The sequence below is a fragment of the Myotis myotis genome, unplaced genomic scaffold (genome assembly GCF_014108235.1).
Source record: "Myotis myotis isolate mMyoMyo1 unplaced genomic scaffold, mMyoMyo1.p scaffold_m19_p_15, whole genome shotgun sequence".
NCBI lineage: Eukaryota > Metazoa > Chordata > Mammalia > Chiroptera > Vespertilionidae > Myotis > Myotis myotis.
Window position 1 is genome coordinate 6282872 of NW_023416319.1, and position 19510 is coordinate 6302381.

At 39.8% G+C, this 19510-nt stretch overlaps 1 protein-coding gene across 1 annotated transcript in view; it reads left to right on the forward strand.

Moving 5' to 3' along the window:
• Nucleotides 1-19510, forward strand: part of PDZD8 (PDZ domain containing 8) — a 63190-nt gene that overhangs the window by 37474 nt on the left and 6206 nt on the right. The window contains exon 4 of the mRNA XM_036335846.1: nucleotides 17308-17470. Within this exon, the coding sequence (XP_036191739.1) occupies nucleotides 17308-17470 (163 nt within the window). The remainder of the gene's footprint in view (nucleotides 1-17307; nucleotides 17471-19510) is intronic.

Here is a 19510-nt window from a genome sequence, read left to right on the forward strand (position 1 = left end):
ATTTTGAGATGGTAGGAAGGTGGGGGGCATGGTGTAACCCAAAAAAAGAGGGAAAATATTTGAGTATGTTTATGATACAGTGAGTTGTCCATGTTGATTAAAGAATACCATAGTGTAGGAAGACTATGCAAAACAAGAAAGGACCATGTTATAGAAGTACCTAAATACTAGGCTAAGAAGTTTGACTATTACTTCAAGATAGTAGAAATAATGGAGGCTTTTGAAATGAAAGTGACCTCTTCATAATCTATCTTTAGACAGACGTGGCTCTGAACTTTGAGCCTTAGCTAGATTACTTCTTGGCAGCATGAACTTAGTTAAAGTCCCCAAACCCATCTCATCCACAAGTACAGTACTTCATTCTTCTATAAAATGGGACTAAAATGCTTCATATGGTTGTATAAGGAATAAATGAGATTCTGTGTATTAAAATGTCAGGACCCAACATATAGTAGGGAATCTATATATATAAAACCCTAATATGCAAATAGACCAAACAGTGGAACAATCTAACAATTGGTCGCTATGACGTGCGCTGACCACGGGGGATGCGCGCGGAACATGGCGGGTGTCGGTGGCCGCAGCAAAATGGTGGAGCAGGTGAGTGGGGGCACCAGACCAAGGCGGGATGCCAGTTGCTGTCATTGGGGCAGGCCTCTGGTGGGTACTGAAAATTCTTTGTTCCTGCACGCCGCAGTCCTGCCCCATGCTTGCACCTGCTGCTGGCACCGGCCTGATCGTTCAGCACCATCAGTGGATGCGAGCGGCAGCTGCCGCCCTGATCACCCCTGAGGGCTTCTCCACTTCCCCCTGCTCTTGAGGGGCGATCGGGGCAGCAGCCACCACTTGCACCCGCTGCTGGGCGCTGGCCCCAATAGCTCCACGCTGTCAGCGGGTGCAAGCAGGACCTGTGCCGTCAGCATATGGGAGTGGCAGTGGCTGGAGTGGTGCTGCCAGCAGACAGGGGTCAGGGGGCCGGGCGGGGGTGTGGAGGATGGGCTGAGACCTGCCCCCCTGCCCACCGTAGTCTCACGGCCCACAGTTCCTTTCAAGGTGCACGAATTTGTGTACTGGCCCCCTAGTAAGTAATACGTTTGCCCAATCTAGTAGCAGATGGGTAAAGTCAAGAATGATTTGACAAGGGAAAGACTTGAAATAGTAGAGGTGAGGGGAAGTGGGAGTCCAAACCAGATTGTTGGCCATGAAAATGGAAAATAGAATCCATGCAAATTCGATACAACTGGAATGTGTAGGGGGCTTGGAGAGTGAGAGAAGAAGTCAGAAAGAGTGGAGCCATGAAGAGGGAGGAAGAATAGTCTCATTCTAGATATGCTGGGTTAGAGACTTAGTGATTATCAGAGATCAGTCCAGAGATGGAATTTTTTCATGTGCTGCCTTGTTCTACTGGTTTTTAAAAAATATATTTTCAGTGCTGTTAATATGAAGTTTTAACATCTAGTAAGTTGAACATTTTATTGGGGGTATATGCTCTATTTTTAGATCTTTTTTGAGATAAAATAAAAAGAAACCGATGGTGCCCTAGCTGGTTTGCCTCAGTGGATAGAGCGTCAGCACATGGACGGAAGGTTCCTGGGTTTGATTCCAGTCGAGGGCCCATACTTTGGTTGCAGACTTGATCCCCAGCCCTGATCAGGGAGTGTGCAGGAGGCAACCAGTTGTTGGCGGCTCTCTCACATGGATGTTTCTCTTTCCCTGTCTCTCCCTCATCCTTTCCACTCTCTCTAATCAATGGAAAAATATCCTCAGGTGAGGATTAACAACAACAAAAAGAAACAGAAGGTTTTACAATGAAGTAGTAAGATTCTAAATATTATTTTGGATTCTGTTTCTTAGGACCCTCTAGTATTCTGTGATGCAAGAAAAACTGATTTACTCAGTCCATTCTTTGTCATGAACTAAAACATCTTATTCAAGGCGCAGCAGCACCTTCCCACAGAAACCCACTTAGCCAAATAGCTCATTTTCTGAGTCATACACTCAGATGCAGGATGCAGAACTAGGAAATAAGCAATTTAGGAAAATGTTAGAGAGGTGTTATTAGAGATCATGCAGTAGTATACAACTCCTGCTCACATGTCTTCAGGCCAGTGGAAGTTAGGAGCAACAAGACAGCAGTTTCTCTGTGCCAGTCATGATTTTAAGACTTTATATGCATTAACCATTTAATTCTTATGGCAGCCCCATGAAAACAGACACAACAACTCCCATTATCCGCTCCATTTTATATAGGAGGAAACTGAGACACAAAGAAAGTAATTTACCCCAATCACCCAGCTAGCAGGTCGTAAAGACAGCCTGCAAACCCAAGCAGTGTGACTCTAGAGCTGGTGTTCTTAATTACTATGTCATCTCCACGAATGGTAGGTTCAAATACAGGTTCTCCTACTAGTTCTGTGCCTATGAACAAGTTATTTCATAATCTCTAAAGTAGAGATAATAGTAACAGTATAAAGGTTAAATTCTATAAAACAGCACAGTATCTGGCGCATAGTAGCTTATTATTGAGCTTGACCTAAATGCCACACTCGTGTGTTTTTAGTGCTATTTGATGTTTTATGTATTCTATAAATCCCCTGCTTCCTTTTAAGTCCTTCCTGCAATAAGGTGAAGAGGACAGGAATGGAATAGTGTCCTCAATCATGGGACAGTGTGAGGTTTTTTGTTTGTTTGTTTTTATAAAGACAAGAAGTCCCAATAGTGATTTTTAAGAATATCAGCAAGTTTATTAAGGGCTTTTATAAGAAGGATAGAGATTAACTAGCTGTTGTCCATTTCAGCTGAGTATGAAGTGTGAACAAACATTTAAACTTCAGAAAAGTTTAAGGTAAATTGAGAACTTCTTAGGAATAAAGAGTGTTAATGTCATAGCATAGAAAAAATGTAGTTATTTGTAATTAATAACATAGATTTGGAACATTTAGGAAGCAGTTCATGTTACTAAACTGCCGGGGTCCAGCCCCAGCGGTCCAGGGGTTCCCAAAGGTGAGGACCGCGTCAGCGAAGAATGAAGGACACGGAGACAGAGTTCAGATCATCAGCATAGTTGGGTTCTTTTTTATTGTCCTGTTACTGCTGTATTTATACTACTTGATTCTATAAGCATGCCTCTATATCATGGTATGTTTTGGGTCCTCCTTTGACCTTCTACAGTTCCTTGTTTTATGTTTATAGTTTCTTATCTGACCTTTGCTAAAAATCTTATCTCTATCTAGCTCTGTTGATTTTAATCCTATCCATTCCATTCCAAAGGTTAGGGCTAGTTTGTTAGCTCCATTCCAAGGTCACTACTCTAGTGCTCTACTGTTCAGCTACAAGGAAGTAACAGAAGGAGATTTTCCTATTCTATGGCCCAAGTAAAGGTTATGTCCTTTTAGCCTTGCTGGTGGTCTTCCTTGGGACTGCCCTACGTTGGCGGGTTTTCAGGGGCATAGGCTTTGGTACTTTCTCTGGTGGGTAGACCCCTGGGGATGTGGGCCTAGCAAGTCCCAGATTTATTGTCTACAGTCTTAGTCTAAGTTCTTCATTAGTAGTACACAGTTTTTCTGTAACACTAGGGGGTTTTACTGATTTATTCCCTTCCTTAGTCCTGTTAATCCCTAAATCCAGGGAAACATCCCCACCTGGGGAAACAATCTTTCTCGGGTGGCCCTGGTTAGGACACATAGCTCTAAGAAGGGGAGCAAACATATTAAGAACAGTATGTCATATATGCCAGGTCCGTTGGAACATATGCTGTGCAGATGTTTCTTCCCTGCAGCGACTGTGTCAAGCAGCAAGAATGGACCAGCTTCTGGCACTAAACTGAGATCTCTAGTACTCACCTTTGCATTTTATTATAAACTAGGGGCCCAGTGCACGAATTCATGCACCTTGAAAGGAACTGTGAGCCGCGAGGCTGTGGTGGGCAAGGGTGGGTCTTGGCCCCTCCTGTCTCGGCCCCTGGCCCCCTGTCTGCCAGCAGTCCCACTCCTGTTGCCACTGCTCCCACGCGCTGATGGCACGGAGCGATTAGGGCCGGCGCCAACAGTGGGTGCGAGCAGCAGCTGCTGCCCGCGTCGACCCCCAGGAGCAGGAGTAGGTGGAGAAGCCTTCAGGGGCAATTGGGGCTGGCAGCCATCACTTGCACCCGCTGATGGCGCCGAGCATTCTGGACCGGCACTGGGCACCAGCAGCAGGTGTGAATGGCAGCTCCAGTGCTGCCTGAAGGTGTGAGCGGGGCCGGCACCATCAGCAGGTGCAAGCGGTGGCTGCTGCCCCAATCACCCCTGAGGAGCAGGGGGAGGTAGAGAAGCCCTTAGGGGTGATTGGGGCTGGCGCCAGCAGCAAGACCATGGCGCATGGGAGCAAAGAATTTTCAGTAACCACCAGAAGCTCATCCCAAAGACAGCAACTGGCACCCCACCTTGGTTTGGCACCCCCACTCACCTGCTCCACCATCCCGCTGCGGCCAAGGCCCACCATGTTCTGTGCTCTGCTGCCGATGCCCACCATTTTCTGCACGCACCCCCTGGTGGTCCGCACATATAGTGACCAGTTGTTCAGTTCTGTTGTTCGGTCCATTCGCATATTAGCCTTTTATTACACTAGTATAGGATAGGATGTGAAGTAATTAAAGGAACTTTAAAATGAACAGGCCAAAGTAAAACTAGGAGGAAATTTTTATCTTCAAACAGACAAGTGGAAAGAGCAGCAACAACACGTAATTCATATGTCCTATAAATCATCTTTTTCCATGAGGTGTTGAGTGTTTCTCCACATAAATATTGAACATGAATAGAGTTTACAGTAGGTTTGGGGACAGCTGTGTTTTCCATTTGTAAGCATGTTGATTTACATTGATATTGGGTTGTACTAAACAAATAGGTGGTTATATTTGAAAGCTGTTTTATATAAACAGTATGCTCTATATTGGAGGAGATAAGGTTTTATTAATCATTGCAAATAAGACTACTTCTGGGTAATTCATTATATTTCTTTAAAGATTATCAAGTGACCTTAGAGTATGGACAGATGGCTTGTTTTCTAAATGAATGATGTGTGAATTCTCTTTCATAAATTGAGCAACACTGAGACTATTGTTAGAAGTCTAAGTAGGAAACCGTTGAGCATAAGGAAGTAGGTATCATGAAATAGAGATTTAATTTTTGTGATGCTATTTCATTTGTTAAATTTGAGGAAACCTGCATATTCTAACAAAATGGTAATTTCTATAAGATAAAAGTGATATATGTTTGGAAATTGGCATGAGCTATATATTTTTGCCCAATTAAAGAAAACTTCAGAAAGCTATAAAGAAAATTGCAAAAGTCAACCATAATCTCACTAATCGGAGAAACCACTATTAACTTTATAGAAGAACTTTGTAAATCTAGCCGTGCACACTGTTCACAGGGTATGTTTATGTTCTGTCTCTATATACATGTGTCATTGTTTTTATGTCTGCATTATATCCCATTGTGTATAACAATTTATTTAACCAATCACTCATTGATGCACATTTAGACTTTTTGCAATTTTTATGTGTTGTAAAGAAATCTGTAATGTCAGTGTATGTATATTCATGCATATTTATTTTTTAGTTGTGGTTTGGCACACTTTGATTTATTGGGGTGACATTAGTTAGTAAGGTTATATTAAATATTTTAGACTTTGTGGGCCAGTCACTGTCACAATTACTTAACTAGCTGTTTTAACTTCTAAAGTAGCCAGAAACCACAGACAAACAATGAGTGTGGGTGTTTTCCAATAAAACTTCTTTAAAAAGAGCGCACAGCCCTGGCGGGGTGGCTCCGTTAGTTGGAGTGTTGTCCTGTACACCAAGAGATCGCGGCTCGATTCCCTGTCAGGGCACACACCTAGGCTGTGGGTTTGGTCCTCAGTTGGAGCATGTACTGGAGGCAACCGATTCATGTTTTTTTTTCTCTCTCTCTCCCTTCTTCACGCTCTACAAATCAGTAAAAACATACCCTTGGGTGAGGATTAAATAAATAAATAAATTTTTTAAATGAAAACAGCCCATAGGCTATAGTTTGTCAGCCCCTGATCTAAGTTATTCCTTGGTCAAAGATTTTGCAAAAAAATAATGTGTATATATTTTTAAATTGAATTCCAGCTAGAATAAGTCTTCAGAGTAGGTAATAGTATTGTATCAATGTTAATTTTCTGACTTTGATAATCGTACTGTGATTATATAAGCAAATGTCCCTTTTTAGGAAATACACACTTAAATATTTAGGGGTAAGGAGGCATCATGTCTGTAACTTATTTTCAAATGGTTCAGAAAACAATGCAGAGAGAGAGAGAAGCAAATGTAACAATTTGTTAACAATTGGGAAATCTGGATTCAGTATAAAAAGAAATCCTTTGTACTATTTTTGCAACTTTCTGTAAGTTTGAAATTATTTCAAGACAAAAAGTTATAAAAAGTTATATCTTGAAAGTAAATAGTCTGCCCCTAAGGCCCTCACACTTCCTTAGTAAGATGTAAATCACCCTGTAGAAGTACAGTGATAATAATGTATGAAACTGAAGACTGACTTGGTGATTCAGAATCAGAGCTCTTTCTACTTGACAAAGGAATTGAAAAGGGCGAGTGTTCGACCCTGTTGTTTCCATAACAACCTCAGACTTTGCATACTTTTCAGAGCTTTATATTTCATGAAATGGTTGTATAAAATTTAAATTAGTTTTAAATCAAAACATTAGTGGAGACTTCAATCAGATTTAAAAAGAGAGAAGGAGAAACCTAAGTGTATTGCAGGGTAATCATTTGGATGTGATTACTTTCCTAACAGCCTTTGAACCTGGGCAGAGGATCGTTTTTATTCTTTAGACTTCTTAAGTCAGCAATATTTGTATAATGGACTTGACCTTTCAGTATATTTCTATGTCTTTATTATCTCTCAGATGAAGCGACCAAAGGATGCAGTCCTAATTTATCACCCTGTTGCTTTAGAGACCAGGTGCTCACTCGGGTGGCTAAGCTGGCATTCTGTTTTGAAGATTGAGGGGCCTCGTTTGTGTTTTCACACAGAAAGAAGTCTTCCTAGCTCACCTGAAGAGAGATCATGGAAGGGCCTGGATTTGGTTAGATATTCATTCCCATAGTTTCATAAAGGTTTTTATTGATTTTAGAGAGCAAGGGAAGAAGGATAGAGAGATAGAAGCATCACTGATTGGCTGCCTCCTGCATGCCCCCTACTGGGGATTGAGCCCACAACCTGGGCATGTGCTCTGACTGGGAATTGAACCAGCGACATCTTGGTTCATTGGTCAGTGCTCACCCACTGAGCCACGTCAGCTGGGCCCATAGTTCCTTTAATCTGACAACAGCCTGGTGTGGTGGGATATTAGTATCCTCTTTCACAAATAAGGCTCACAGAGGCTAAATCACTTGCCTGCAACCACACAAAACTAGCCAACGTTAGAGCCAGAATGCAAACCCAGCACTAAATACAAGCCATCCCAGACATTGCTGATTTTCTTTAAAATGGAATTTCGAATCTTCCCTACTCCCGAGGAGGGGCTGATTTCAGTATTTTTGTTTGTTTTTGTTTTTTTAACTATCCACTAAGAGGTGATTACTGAAAATTGAATTATTCTGCTAGCAAAAAAAATGTTTACATGTAAAATCCATGTGAGAGAATTTAAGATATATTTAGTGTGTACTGTTTAAATATGTCCCTTAAAGATTTCTTTTTTAAAAATACAATTTTTGCCATTATTTAGGACAGGGGCATGAAAATGTATCCTATAGCAGCACTTCTCTTTACCTAACAGATTCTTTTTCATTTATCTGGCTTATGAGTTTAAGAACTGTTCTGACTTAAACCTTTATGAATTAAACTTTAATGGCAGGTCTTTGAAAAGTTCTGTGGGAGTTGATAGTAATTTTTAGACCAAGAGATACCATATGTCTGTTTCAAGAGTTATACTTCCTGTGGGGCAGGGGGGAGAACCTGGACAGCCATGTACATCCGAATTGAGTCCTCTGCTGATAAGGGGCAGTTTCCAAGAAGATAGCTAATAAATACAGTGTTTCCTTTTTTCTGTTAGAGTGACGGACCAAATGGAAGATGATTAAGAACTTAGCTGCATCTATGGAAGCAACAGTACTTAGTTACCCACCAGTTGAAGGTCCCATGAAATATTTCAGTTTGCATCTTCTGCGCTGTTAAAACTGCTTGTAATGAAAAGTAGGTTAGATTGATACAGAGTGACCCTTCAGAGACTCAGTTTTTTCCTTCTTTTCATAAGTGTTTTCTTTTTTCATTCTAGAACCTAGAAATTGTTTTAACATTTTAGAATTATAAATATTTTTTGAAAGTTTTATTTTTTTTAGCCAAACCGATGGCATTGCTAGGAAGCAAGATTTTAAATGCTCTCAGAATTAGAACTTACCAAAATGTGCTTTGTACACAGAAATCGAGTAATAGTACTAGAATTCTAACTCCTTCACTTCAGAATTGAGCTAAAGGTTATTTCATATTCAAGCTTGTTTGTGGAGAGAGAAAGGAAGAGAGGAGGAGGTCGAGCAGGGGAGAAAATGAATATGAACAAGGACATATGCATCTCCTTGTCAGTGTTTATCATGGCACTAATGGAGTTAGTAAGATCATCAATTTTGGTTCTAATTTTTAAAGGTGATTGATTGTAATATATGAAATCTGGCCCTGGATCTTCAATAGCCTTGTTGCTGCTTCCAGTTGAGATGGACAGTAAGCTGTTGGTCCCTAGCCTGGCAGTAATTTGTGCCCTGTAACCATAATTACATTGATCCAATATCTGGTGTTCAATAAAATGGCCAGAAAATTACATCTCTTACACATTCTGTGCTGAGCTTGTTGTGCATAGAAGTTCCCCTTGCAACAGCTTGATAACTTATCCTATGTAATAAAAGCCTAATATGCTAAGTGTCCAGTCATCCATTCAACCAATGAAAGCATAATATGCTAATGATATGCTAAGGCTGCTCAACCGCTTGTTATGATGTGTACTGACCACCAGGGGGCAGACGCTCTGACTGTTAGGTTAGCTTACTGCTGGGGTCCAGCCGATCAGGACTGAGCGAGACCCGGACATGCCCTGGAGCCCTCCCACGGCCCCTCCCTGCTGGCCAGCCTCTTACAGCCCTTCCTGGCCCCGATTGTGCACCAGTGGGGTCCCTCAGCCTGGCCTGCACCCTCTCGCATCCGGGACCCCTCGGGGGATGTCGAAGAGCTGGTTTTGGCCCCATCCCACAGGCCAGGCTGAGGGACTCCACTGGTGTACAAATTCATGCACCGGGCCTCTAGTGGTTAAATAAAGTATGTTATAGCCATCTACCTTGACCAATATTCTGTCATAATGATAAAATTTTTAAAAATGTTTAGTGCTATGGTTTTCTTGTAACTGGAAAATAAAATACGGTTTTCATTTATTTTCAATAATTTAAAAGGGAAGGTATAAAATGTGATTGTAATCAATGCATACTTTAGTAAAAATATGTTAATGTATACTTTATATGTATAATGAGTATATTTTCATTCAAAATGTAAATTAAAGTTAATTTTGAAACTATAAAAGTAAATATTTTTTATATTTTCCAAATTAATTTCTAAAATATTCAAAATATTTGTCAAAATTAAAGTATAATAAATGAATTCCAATTAACTTGTCAATAACTGTCAAATAAGCACATTTAAATAAAGCTTACTTTAACATTTGAAATATAATTAAATCTTATTAAATGTTTTCATAAAAATGAGACTTACTATTCTAGCATTTAATGTCCATCCATTAGCCAATGTAAAGAATTTATGTCATGCTTTATTATGTTTGATCTTGACCTAAATATGTACAAATCTCTATATATAAAAGACTAATATGCAAAGTGTTCCTACGGGAATTTGACTGGGAGACCAGTTCTGTTGCTCACTATGACATGTGCTGACCACCTGGGGGCAGCACGGAACGAAGGAAGGCCCTGGCCAGCTGCCGGGGAAGAGAGGCCCCGGCCGGCAGCTGGGAGGCCCCGATCGGCCCTGATCACCAACCAGGCCTAGGGACCCCACCATGCACGAATTTCATGCACCAGGCCTCTAGTTTAATATAAAAGTTCTAGTTTTAGAAATCTTAATCTCTCCATTGTAATTCAGAGTTTGGGGATAAATCTTTAACTGCACTAACCATAATTGCCTAGGTTCTTAATATTCAGAATGTAATTGCCACGTCCCAAAGCAAGCTAAGTAAAGATGATCTGTACAGTGGCCCATCAGAAACGTTGATTTTTAGTCACCTGGAAATACTTAGCATGTAGAGTTTTGGTTATTTTGACCAAAGACCCAGGATAACAAGGTTAAACGGGGAAGAGAAACTACACTAACACAGCTCTTTTCAAAAAGGTGTCACCATGCTTTCAAAAAAGGAAACTCCTATAGGAAGCTCTTCTGTTATTCCAGGCCATCACTGCCCTGAAGTCATCCAGTCCTGGCCACCTGAAAAGAGCTGTATTAGCTCTTGTACGCATCCTTCAGTGTTAAATTTGTTTTTTAGGAATGTCTTCTCTGCTCTATACAATCACACAAGTATTATCGTAATTATTTGTTCATGCCTAGCTTTCCTGCTGAAGCCAGGGAAGCTCATCTGTGATGTTCACAGCTCTACTTCCCACACCCAGCACACAGTGCCTTAAGCGTTTGAATGAGTGGATCAAGTAGTGCATTTCTGTCCATAACTTTTCTCTCTCGGTAGCTTTGCTATGGGTTACGTTAAAGTGTGTTTCTTAGGTCAACATTGATCTTTCTGAAAATGTTGCTATGCTATCAGTTTGTGGATAGATGTTAGAGAATACACCGATGTGTCTGAAGGTTATGGGCATCTTTTTTTATAAATATATATATCTATATACATATATATATATATATATATATAGAGAGAGAGAGAGAGAGAGAGAGAGAGAGAGAGAGAGAGAGAGAGAGAGAGAGAGAGAATTCTAATAGGAGAGATATTGATGTACATTATGGGCCAGGAAGACTGGGAATGGTTATCTGCATTTAAAAGCCTGCTGTTAAAAGTTCAGTTTTATACTGGCATCAGGTACATATGTATTCAAATTAGTGTGTTATTTCTCCCTTCCCTGCCCTACTACTCTACCAAAATAGTCCTCATAATGTCTTTTTCAGAAACTTATTTAATGAAAGAATGCTCAAAAGTATACCTGGACACAGTAATTTCAGGTCTTTTACTTAATGGTTCTTTTTGTTGTGTTGTTGGGTTTTTTTTTGCTCAATGTAACAAGCTTGTATAGGAGAGAATAGTTTGTAAAAGAGTTCTATTGATATGTTATTAGAATACATCCTCTTTTTGTCTGTTGTATAAAATTGTGTTCATGTTAGGAAGGGATTGAAAAATCGATGTTGTTTTTTCCCCAGGTGAAAATAAGGTATCCCACCTGGGTCCAAGAAAGACTGAAAGGGATGTCAGAGTGTGTGAGAGCTCTTAAAGGCGATCTTGGTGTTTTTACTAAATTGCTCTCCACAAGATAGATGTGCATATACAGCTAGAAGTTTTTAACCTGTGACTGACGTTATTGGTAAAGTTAAATGCAGGGTCTGCAATCTTGTGTGTATTGACTCATGGTTCGGCTCTTGTAATTGCTGCTTAGTATGTGTCAGAAATTCTTCACAATTGATAAACTTTATGTTGTATCAAAAAAATACTAGAAATGGTATTTTTACTCCAATAGAAAGCTGCCTTTTGGTTTCAACAAAATTCAGGCCAGTTGACACAGGCAAAGCCACAGAGAAAATACTTTACATCCTTTATAGTGTATTTTACCTTTATAATGTTTTGGTAGCTTTCTAGTTTGACAAATACAGCAATTTGAGTTTAATGAGACTTTGTATGTAACAGTCTGTAACACAGTGCCTGGTAAGCTAGAACCTGTTTGAAACAGATACCAACTAAAACTAGCTTAAGCAAAAAAGGGATATTTATTCTGAGGATACCATGGTAGTTTCATGGGCACCATGGGTGGTGTCAGGGCCACTGTTCAAGGTTGTGTGGATTAGGCTCTGCATAGCCTTTAGCAGGAGTGCAGCCAATCCTTAGAAACAAACCGGAACCAGAGACCAAATCCCTGTCAGGCCTCTTTCCTTTCTGCTCCTAGCTGTTTATGTGCTTTATTCATCTGCAGATGCCTTTCTCCACTTCCCAGTTTGTAAGAAGATGCCTACAGCTACGTGTATCTATTCCATTTAAGGAATCTCTGAATCTAAATCCCCACCATGTGGGAAGGAAGTCTGATTAACCAGCTTGGCTCAGGTGTATGCCCCTGGACCGTCTCATGAGGCAGAGCAGAACCATCTTACATAATAAAAGCCTAATATGCAAATCGAACTGCGGAATGACTGGTGGAACCAGTCGCTATGATGTGCACTGACCACCAGGGGCAGACACTCAACTCAGGAACAGGCCCCAGGTCAGCCAAGGCAGGTGCCAGTGGGGGGCCCCCCATTGCCCTGCAGGTTGCCCTGCAGAAGGAGGCGACTGGCGGCAGCAATGAGGGACGGGGGCAGCGAGCAGATAGCACCAGGCTGGCCAAGGTGGGTGCCAGTGAGGGCCCCTTGATCACCCTACCTGTGCACAAATTTTGTGCACTGGGCCTCTAGTCCTATATAATAAAAGGGTAATAAGCAAATTGACCAAACAGCGAATGTCCAGTCGCTATGACACGCACTGACCACCAGGGGGCAGGCACTCAATGCAGAAGCTGCCTCCTGATGGTCAGTGTGCCCCCACAGGGGGAGTGCTGCTCAGCCACAAGCCAGGCTGATGGCTGGTGAGCACAGCAGCCCACCTCTGCAGCAGCGGTAAGGATGTCCAACTGATGGGGAGTGGGCCTAAGCTGTCAGTCAGACATTCCCTGAGGGCTCCCAGACTGCAAAAGGGCATAGGCAGTACTGAGGGGGGCCCCCCCCACCAGGTGCACAAATGTTGTGTACTGGGCCTCTAGTGTTATATAAGCAAGGCTGTTCCCACTATAACCTACTGAAGATTAAAGGGGGAGAGCTTAGCAAACATTAGTGCCTGGTTTAGTAAGCTTATAGTAAGTGTTAAATAAGTATTATCAATTTCATCTATATATATAAAAGGCTAAGTGACCGACTGGACATATGTCCGACTGACCAACCGGCCAACCAGTACATATGATGCGCACTGACAATTTAAAAATAAACATTGACTCGCACATGCGCAGTATTTGTCCCTGTCTGACACTAGCCTCCCACTTAAATTAATTCGAAGACAGTTTCCCATGATGCCAGCATTTGTGATGACTATTAATAAATCACAAGGACAAACTTTACACAGAGTAGGAATATTCCTACCTGAACCCGTTTTCGGACATGGTCAGTTATATGTTGCTTTCTCTCTCGAGTTCGAACAGTGTGTGACGTTAAAGTTGTAAATACTTTGTTGCAAGGGAAATTGGTCAAGTGCTCTGAAAGTGTTTTTACTCTTAATGTGGTATACAGGGAGATATTAAAGTAAGTTTAATCAATTTATCAGTCATTGTTTTTATCAATGTTGTTTTTATATCAGGTCTTTATTGTTATATCATGTCTTTGTTATAGTTTATTAATCAATATATATTATTTTCATATACATTTTACTAATTTTCTTTCATCTCTGACACTTCTATTATAGAGAAAGGGCGAATAGCAATATTAAAATATTTCTTCTAATTAATTTCCTTTCAATGTGCATGAATCCATGCAGCGGGCCACTAGTGTCTTTTATAAAATATCAGTCATGTCACAAAATACAAATTTAAGGAACATGTTTATTGCAAATAGATATTAATAGATGTTTGTAAACTCTATACATTTATTGCAAGAAAACATTGTGGGAACTTTTATCTATTAGCTAATCAGTATGTATGATTCTGATATGTTCGGTGAAAGTGCTGTTCTCTCATAATCTTGATAGGAATTTTCTCCCCCATTAACTTTCAACTGGTATCATCATGATGGTTTTATCTTTCAAATGTGCCCTGAACTCTTGTCTCCATCTCTTTGCTCTAACAGTGTTACCATGGCCTACAAATGACAGCTGCTCCTAACCCATCCCACACTTTGCCCAACTCCAAGATTATCTGTTCAAATTCTTCTCATGCTTTAAGATATAACCTATATGTGTCTCCTTTAGATGAAGCCTTTCCAGACCACTCACCCAGAGGCAGTCTTCACTCCCCCGAATTCCCATTACATCGTTCGTTATCCATACATGCCTGTGGTACATTGTGCTTCAGTCTTAGAATATAGTTTATTCTTTGAAACAATTCTAACTAATATTTAGATACAGGCCATGATGCTTCCAACCCTTTGACAAAAGTAGGGTCCTTGTGCTCTGGGAAGCCTCAGGACCCTGGAGTTTATATAACTTAAATAGCCATAGATCTGGACTTGAAGGACTTGGCCTAAAACTTCCAGGCAAATTCCATGGACATAGCCGCCCAATAGTTGTTTCAAAGGGGAGGGATGTTGTGACCCCATTTATTACCTCCTCTGCGGCAGAAATCTCTATCCTTCCTTGGGACGCAGAGGAACCAGGTTTTCTTCATTCTCTAACAGAAACAAAAAGATTTGGAGTGAAAAGTTCTATAGACGTTAACTTTTCCTTAATCCTTGTTTATCTTTTGGAACAGGGGAGCCCCCAGATTTCTGTAGAACCTAAAAACATCCAATCGACTTATGAAAAAGGAAGCTATTGCATGATGATTGTTGGGATTAACTGAAAGCCTCCCATCCATACTCTATAACCACTATTTGTTACCACATTTTGTTTTCACTTTCATTCCCCTCCCCCACCTCCTCTCTCTTTTATTAAAGATTTCATGATCAGCAATCCAAAGGACAGTATTGTTTCATGTTCATCTTTTCTTTACTATGCTTTTATTTGTCCATAAAAAATGTTTTTTCTCCTTTTATGGCCCCTTCTTTTTCCTTTCATTTGATATGTCTTTAGTCTACTGCACAGGAGAAACTTTCTAAAGGGATGAAAACTTACAATTTTGTGAAAAAAGTAGATATTTAACAATATCAGTATCATCTCTACTATTTGGACGTAAATACCATGTTTGAGTTCATTATCCTTCTAGTGCAGGGGTGGGCAAACTTTTTAACTCGAGGGCCACAATGGGTTCTTAAACTGGACCGGAGGGCCGGAACAAAAGCATGGATGGAGTGTTTGTGTGAACTAATATAAATTCAAAGTAAACATCATTACATAAAAGGGTACGGTCTTTTTTTTTTTTTTTTTTTTAGTTTTATTCATTTCAAACTGGCCGGATCCGGCCCGCGGGCCGTAGTTTGCCCACAGCTGTTCTAGTGTGTTTGAACTAAATGTTGACATGAGTCACCATCTTTGTCTTTTCTAATAAGATAGTTTTTTAATCATAAAATTATTTTAGCTTCTCTCCAATCTTGATCCTATAAAGTAAATTAATACTTGAATGACATAAGATAGTTTAAGTATTCTAATGTCCTTAATTTGTTTATTTCATGTTTGCCTCATTTCTTTAGCTGTATATTTTCATTCATTGCTTTTTAAATTTCCTTTTGCATCCCCATTTTTGACTAGTGCTTAGTCTTACTAAATAGTAATAAACACTGAACCTTTTCATAGCTCCACATTTAATATGGGTATCTCATTTTACCAGTCACATTTAGAGAAGTTAACATTTGCCTAAAATCATAGGCAAGGATTATTGTAGAAATTACGTGTCACCCCTAAATATTTCAGTATGAACCTTCTAAATATAGGACTTTTACATAATCGTTACCACACATAACAAAATTAAAATTTCCCTAATTTCACTAATTTTCAGTTTCTATTAAAACACCCCCAATGTCCCACAAATGTTTTTTGTAGCTTTTCCCCTAAACTAGGATCTCATCAAAATGTAAACACTACATTGGATTTTTTGCCTTTTTAAAAAAATCTAAACCAGTCCCTCTAACTTTGGGGGCGGGGCAGTTTCTCTAATCTGATCCTTGTACATTTATTAACTGGCTTCTTTTTGGTAGAGTGGGGTTGGGGAAAACTTCCCTTCAACTGGGTGCTTAATATGCAAACAAATGGATGGATGAATTTGAGAGCTAACTGCAGAAGCAGTACTTATGTAAATTTTGCATTTAAAGTGAAAGCTATATTGTTGAAAGAAAACAAAATCTCCAAGAAAAACAAAAGGCTATGTAAGACAGAAAATGAGCTATAAATAATATTTAGTCATTTTTAGCCTTTAGAATCACCTACCTTGATGGCTTTATTAGAATTAGAACATAAGTAAAATAGCCATCAACTTTGATGGTAGAGTTTAGAAGGTAGAAGTGTACAAAGAGAAGATGTAACAAGGGAAGGATAGAAGTCCTAATATCAAGAGGGATATTGTCTATAGTTGATGAAATAAGACACAGGAATGTATAGGTATTAAAGTTATAGAGACACTGAGCAACTAAAAACAGCGATGTAACTCTACTATAATTGGGGGAAGGAGAATGGGCTGACATCCTGATCTGTTATGGTAAGAAGTCAACAAACACTCTGAAATTTTATATATTCAGAACTGATGCGTTATCCAGAGGGAAAAAGTTAATCCCTGCAACAATTAAAAACAAACGAAGTTTAAAGGTGGTTGCTCTGGCATTGGAGTAGAGGGTTTAAGTATATTGGAAAACTAAGGGCTATCTGAATGACTTAACAGTGACCTGTATATTTATGTATCTTAAGACAAAAAAATGGCATATTCAAGGTTTTGTTGCTTTATTTTTAATAGCTTTAATAAGATATAATTTAAATACAGTAAGTTCACTAACTGTGCAATTGGTGAATTTTGGTAATTGTATACAGTTACATAACCTTCACCCCAATCAAGGTATAGAGTATTTCTTTCATCTTGAAAACTTTGTGCTACTTGCCTTCAATATTCAGCCCCCCAACCTCTTGTCCTTGGTAAGTATTCATCTACTTTCTGTCACTTTAATTTTGCTTTTCTAGAATTTACTACAAATTGAATCCTAGAGTATAGCGTCTTTTATGTTTGACTCATTTCATTCAGTACACCTCTGAGATGTATCTGTGTTGTGTGTACTGTCACAATAAAGATTTTCCTCCTCCTCTATTTGTCTATAATAGTCATTGTGGTACAAAAGTCAGCATCAGCCGTAGTGCTCTCAGTGTGTTCATGTTTTCTCACTCTCTACTATGAATCCATTAAATATCTTCATTTTTTTCTCTTTATCAAAGGTTGAATTAATTAAGGGGAATTTACAAAGTGTTGGACTTACTCTTCGTCTTGTCCAGTCAACTGACGGGTATGCCGGGCACGTCATCATTGAGACTGTGGCCCCAAACTCACCTGCTGCACTTGCTGATCTTCAGCGAGGAGATCGACTGATTGCTATTGGAGGTAATTATGCTAATATGCAGTATAGTTTACATTTACAGAGAAAGCAGAGAGTAGATATGGGAGTTCTCCTCTCTCCTTTATTTTCATAAGCACGTTACTTTTATCATAGAAAGTAGTAACTTTATTATAAAAATCTGAAAAAAGCCTTAAAATTTAATTTAAAACACACATGCCATATGACACTTAGGATACAAAGCTCTAAAATAAACCTCAGCTGTTACTTGTTTGACATAACAGTTACTCTTTCCCATCTGAAAACCACAATTCAGTATACATTTTTTAATATTCACACACCGTTTTCATTTTGCCTACAGGATAAAATTATTATTTTTTTTTAAATTCTCACCCAAGGACATTTTTTCCAATGATTTTTTAGAGAGAGTAGAAGGAAAGAAAAGGGGGGGTGGGGGTGCCGATCGATGTGAGAGAGACACACAGATTGGTTGCCTCCCACACATGCCCCAATTGAACTGGGGATCAAACCTACAACCCAGGTACATGCCCTTGACTGGGAATCAAACCTGCAACCTTTTGGTGCGCAGACTGATGCTCTAACCATTAGAATACACTGGCTAGGGTGTAAAATTAATTTTTTCTTATGTACTTTTTTGAAAGGTTTTTGTTTTTAATTACACAAGTAGTAAATATTATCAAAAATAAGTCTAAGCAATATAAATGTATGCTGAGTGGAAAAATATATCTACCATTTGTAAAAATATATTTATTGAGATAAGGGGCAGGTGTGATATACATTAATTTTTTTATAGCTATAATTCATTTATGTGGTTCTATAATAATTTTTTAAGTATTTAGTAATGGGATTGGTGGCAGTTGAAAGAAGATTAACAAAATGGTTGCTATATTTGAAACTCAATAATGGAGTTCATTTTACTATTTCCTCTATATTTGCATATATTAGGAATATTCCAAAAGAAAAGGAATCCCACCCTGGCCAGTTTGGCTTGGTAGTTAGAGTGTTGGCCCTCGTACTCAAAGGTCCAAGTTTGATTCCTGGTCAAGGGCATGTACCTGGGTTGCAGACCTCATTCTGGCCTGGGTCCGGGCGTGTGCAGGAGGTAACTGATCAATGTGTCTCTCACATGGATGTTCCTTTCTTTCTCTCTCTCTTCTCTCTCTCTCTCTCTCCCCCCCTTCCGCCCCCTCCACTTTCTCTAAAAATCAATGGAAAAAAATATCCTCAGGTGAGGATTAACCAAGTGAACTGGAACTTTGACAGAACTGACAAATGGCTGGAACCGGTTTGGCTCAGTCGATAGAGCGTCGGCCTGCGGACTGAAAGGTCCCAGGTTCGATTCCGGTCGGGGGCGTGTGCCTGGGTTGCGGGCACATCCCCAGTAGGAGATGTGCAGGAGGCAGCTGATCGATGTTTCTCTCTCATCGATGTTTCTAACTCTCTATCTCTCTCCCTTCCTCTCTGTAAAAAATCAATAAAATATATTTTAAAAAAAAACTGACAAATGAGTAGGGAGTCCACTATCTGGATCTGTGTCAGGTGAACAGAGGGTGGCACATTGATTCTCACATAGTAGTGAGGACAGGAGCATGAGAAGGTCAAAGAGGGTTTTTAACTACACTGACTTTGTAGTGTCAAAGAAACATCAAGGTGGTGATACCCAGAGGTAGTTGGGAATGTAGGACAAAAGGGAACAAGGAAAAGTCGATAGCTAAAACTCCTGAAATGGATATAATCCAGGAAGAGAGCAAAAAGACAGAGAAAACTAATGACAGACAAAACCATGGGAATGTTTGCATACAGGGGGCAGATTAGGTGGAGAAAAAGCAGAGGAGGGATCATCTGAGCCCAGTTAGTACAGTGTCATGAAAATGGTTTTAAAGCAGGAGGAAGGGAATAAAAGTATGAGCAAGGATAATTAATGGAGCAAAGGGCTGAAGGAGATGGTTAGGGGGCGAGTGGGATTCAGAGTACAACGAAAGGAATACTCCCTCCTCTGAGATAGCTTAATAGTAAAAATGATTGGCAGGAAGAAAAGGTGACTTCTTGTTGATCTTTTCAGTAAA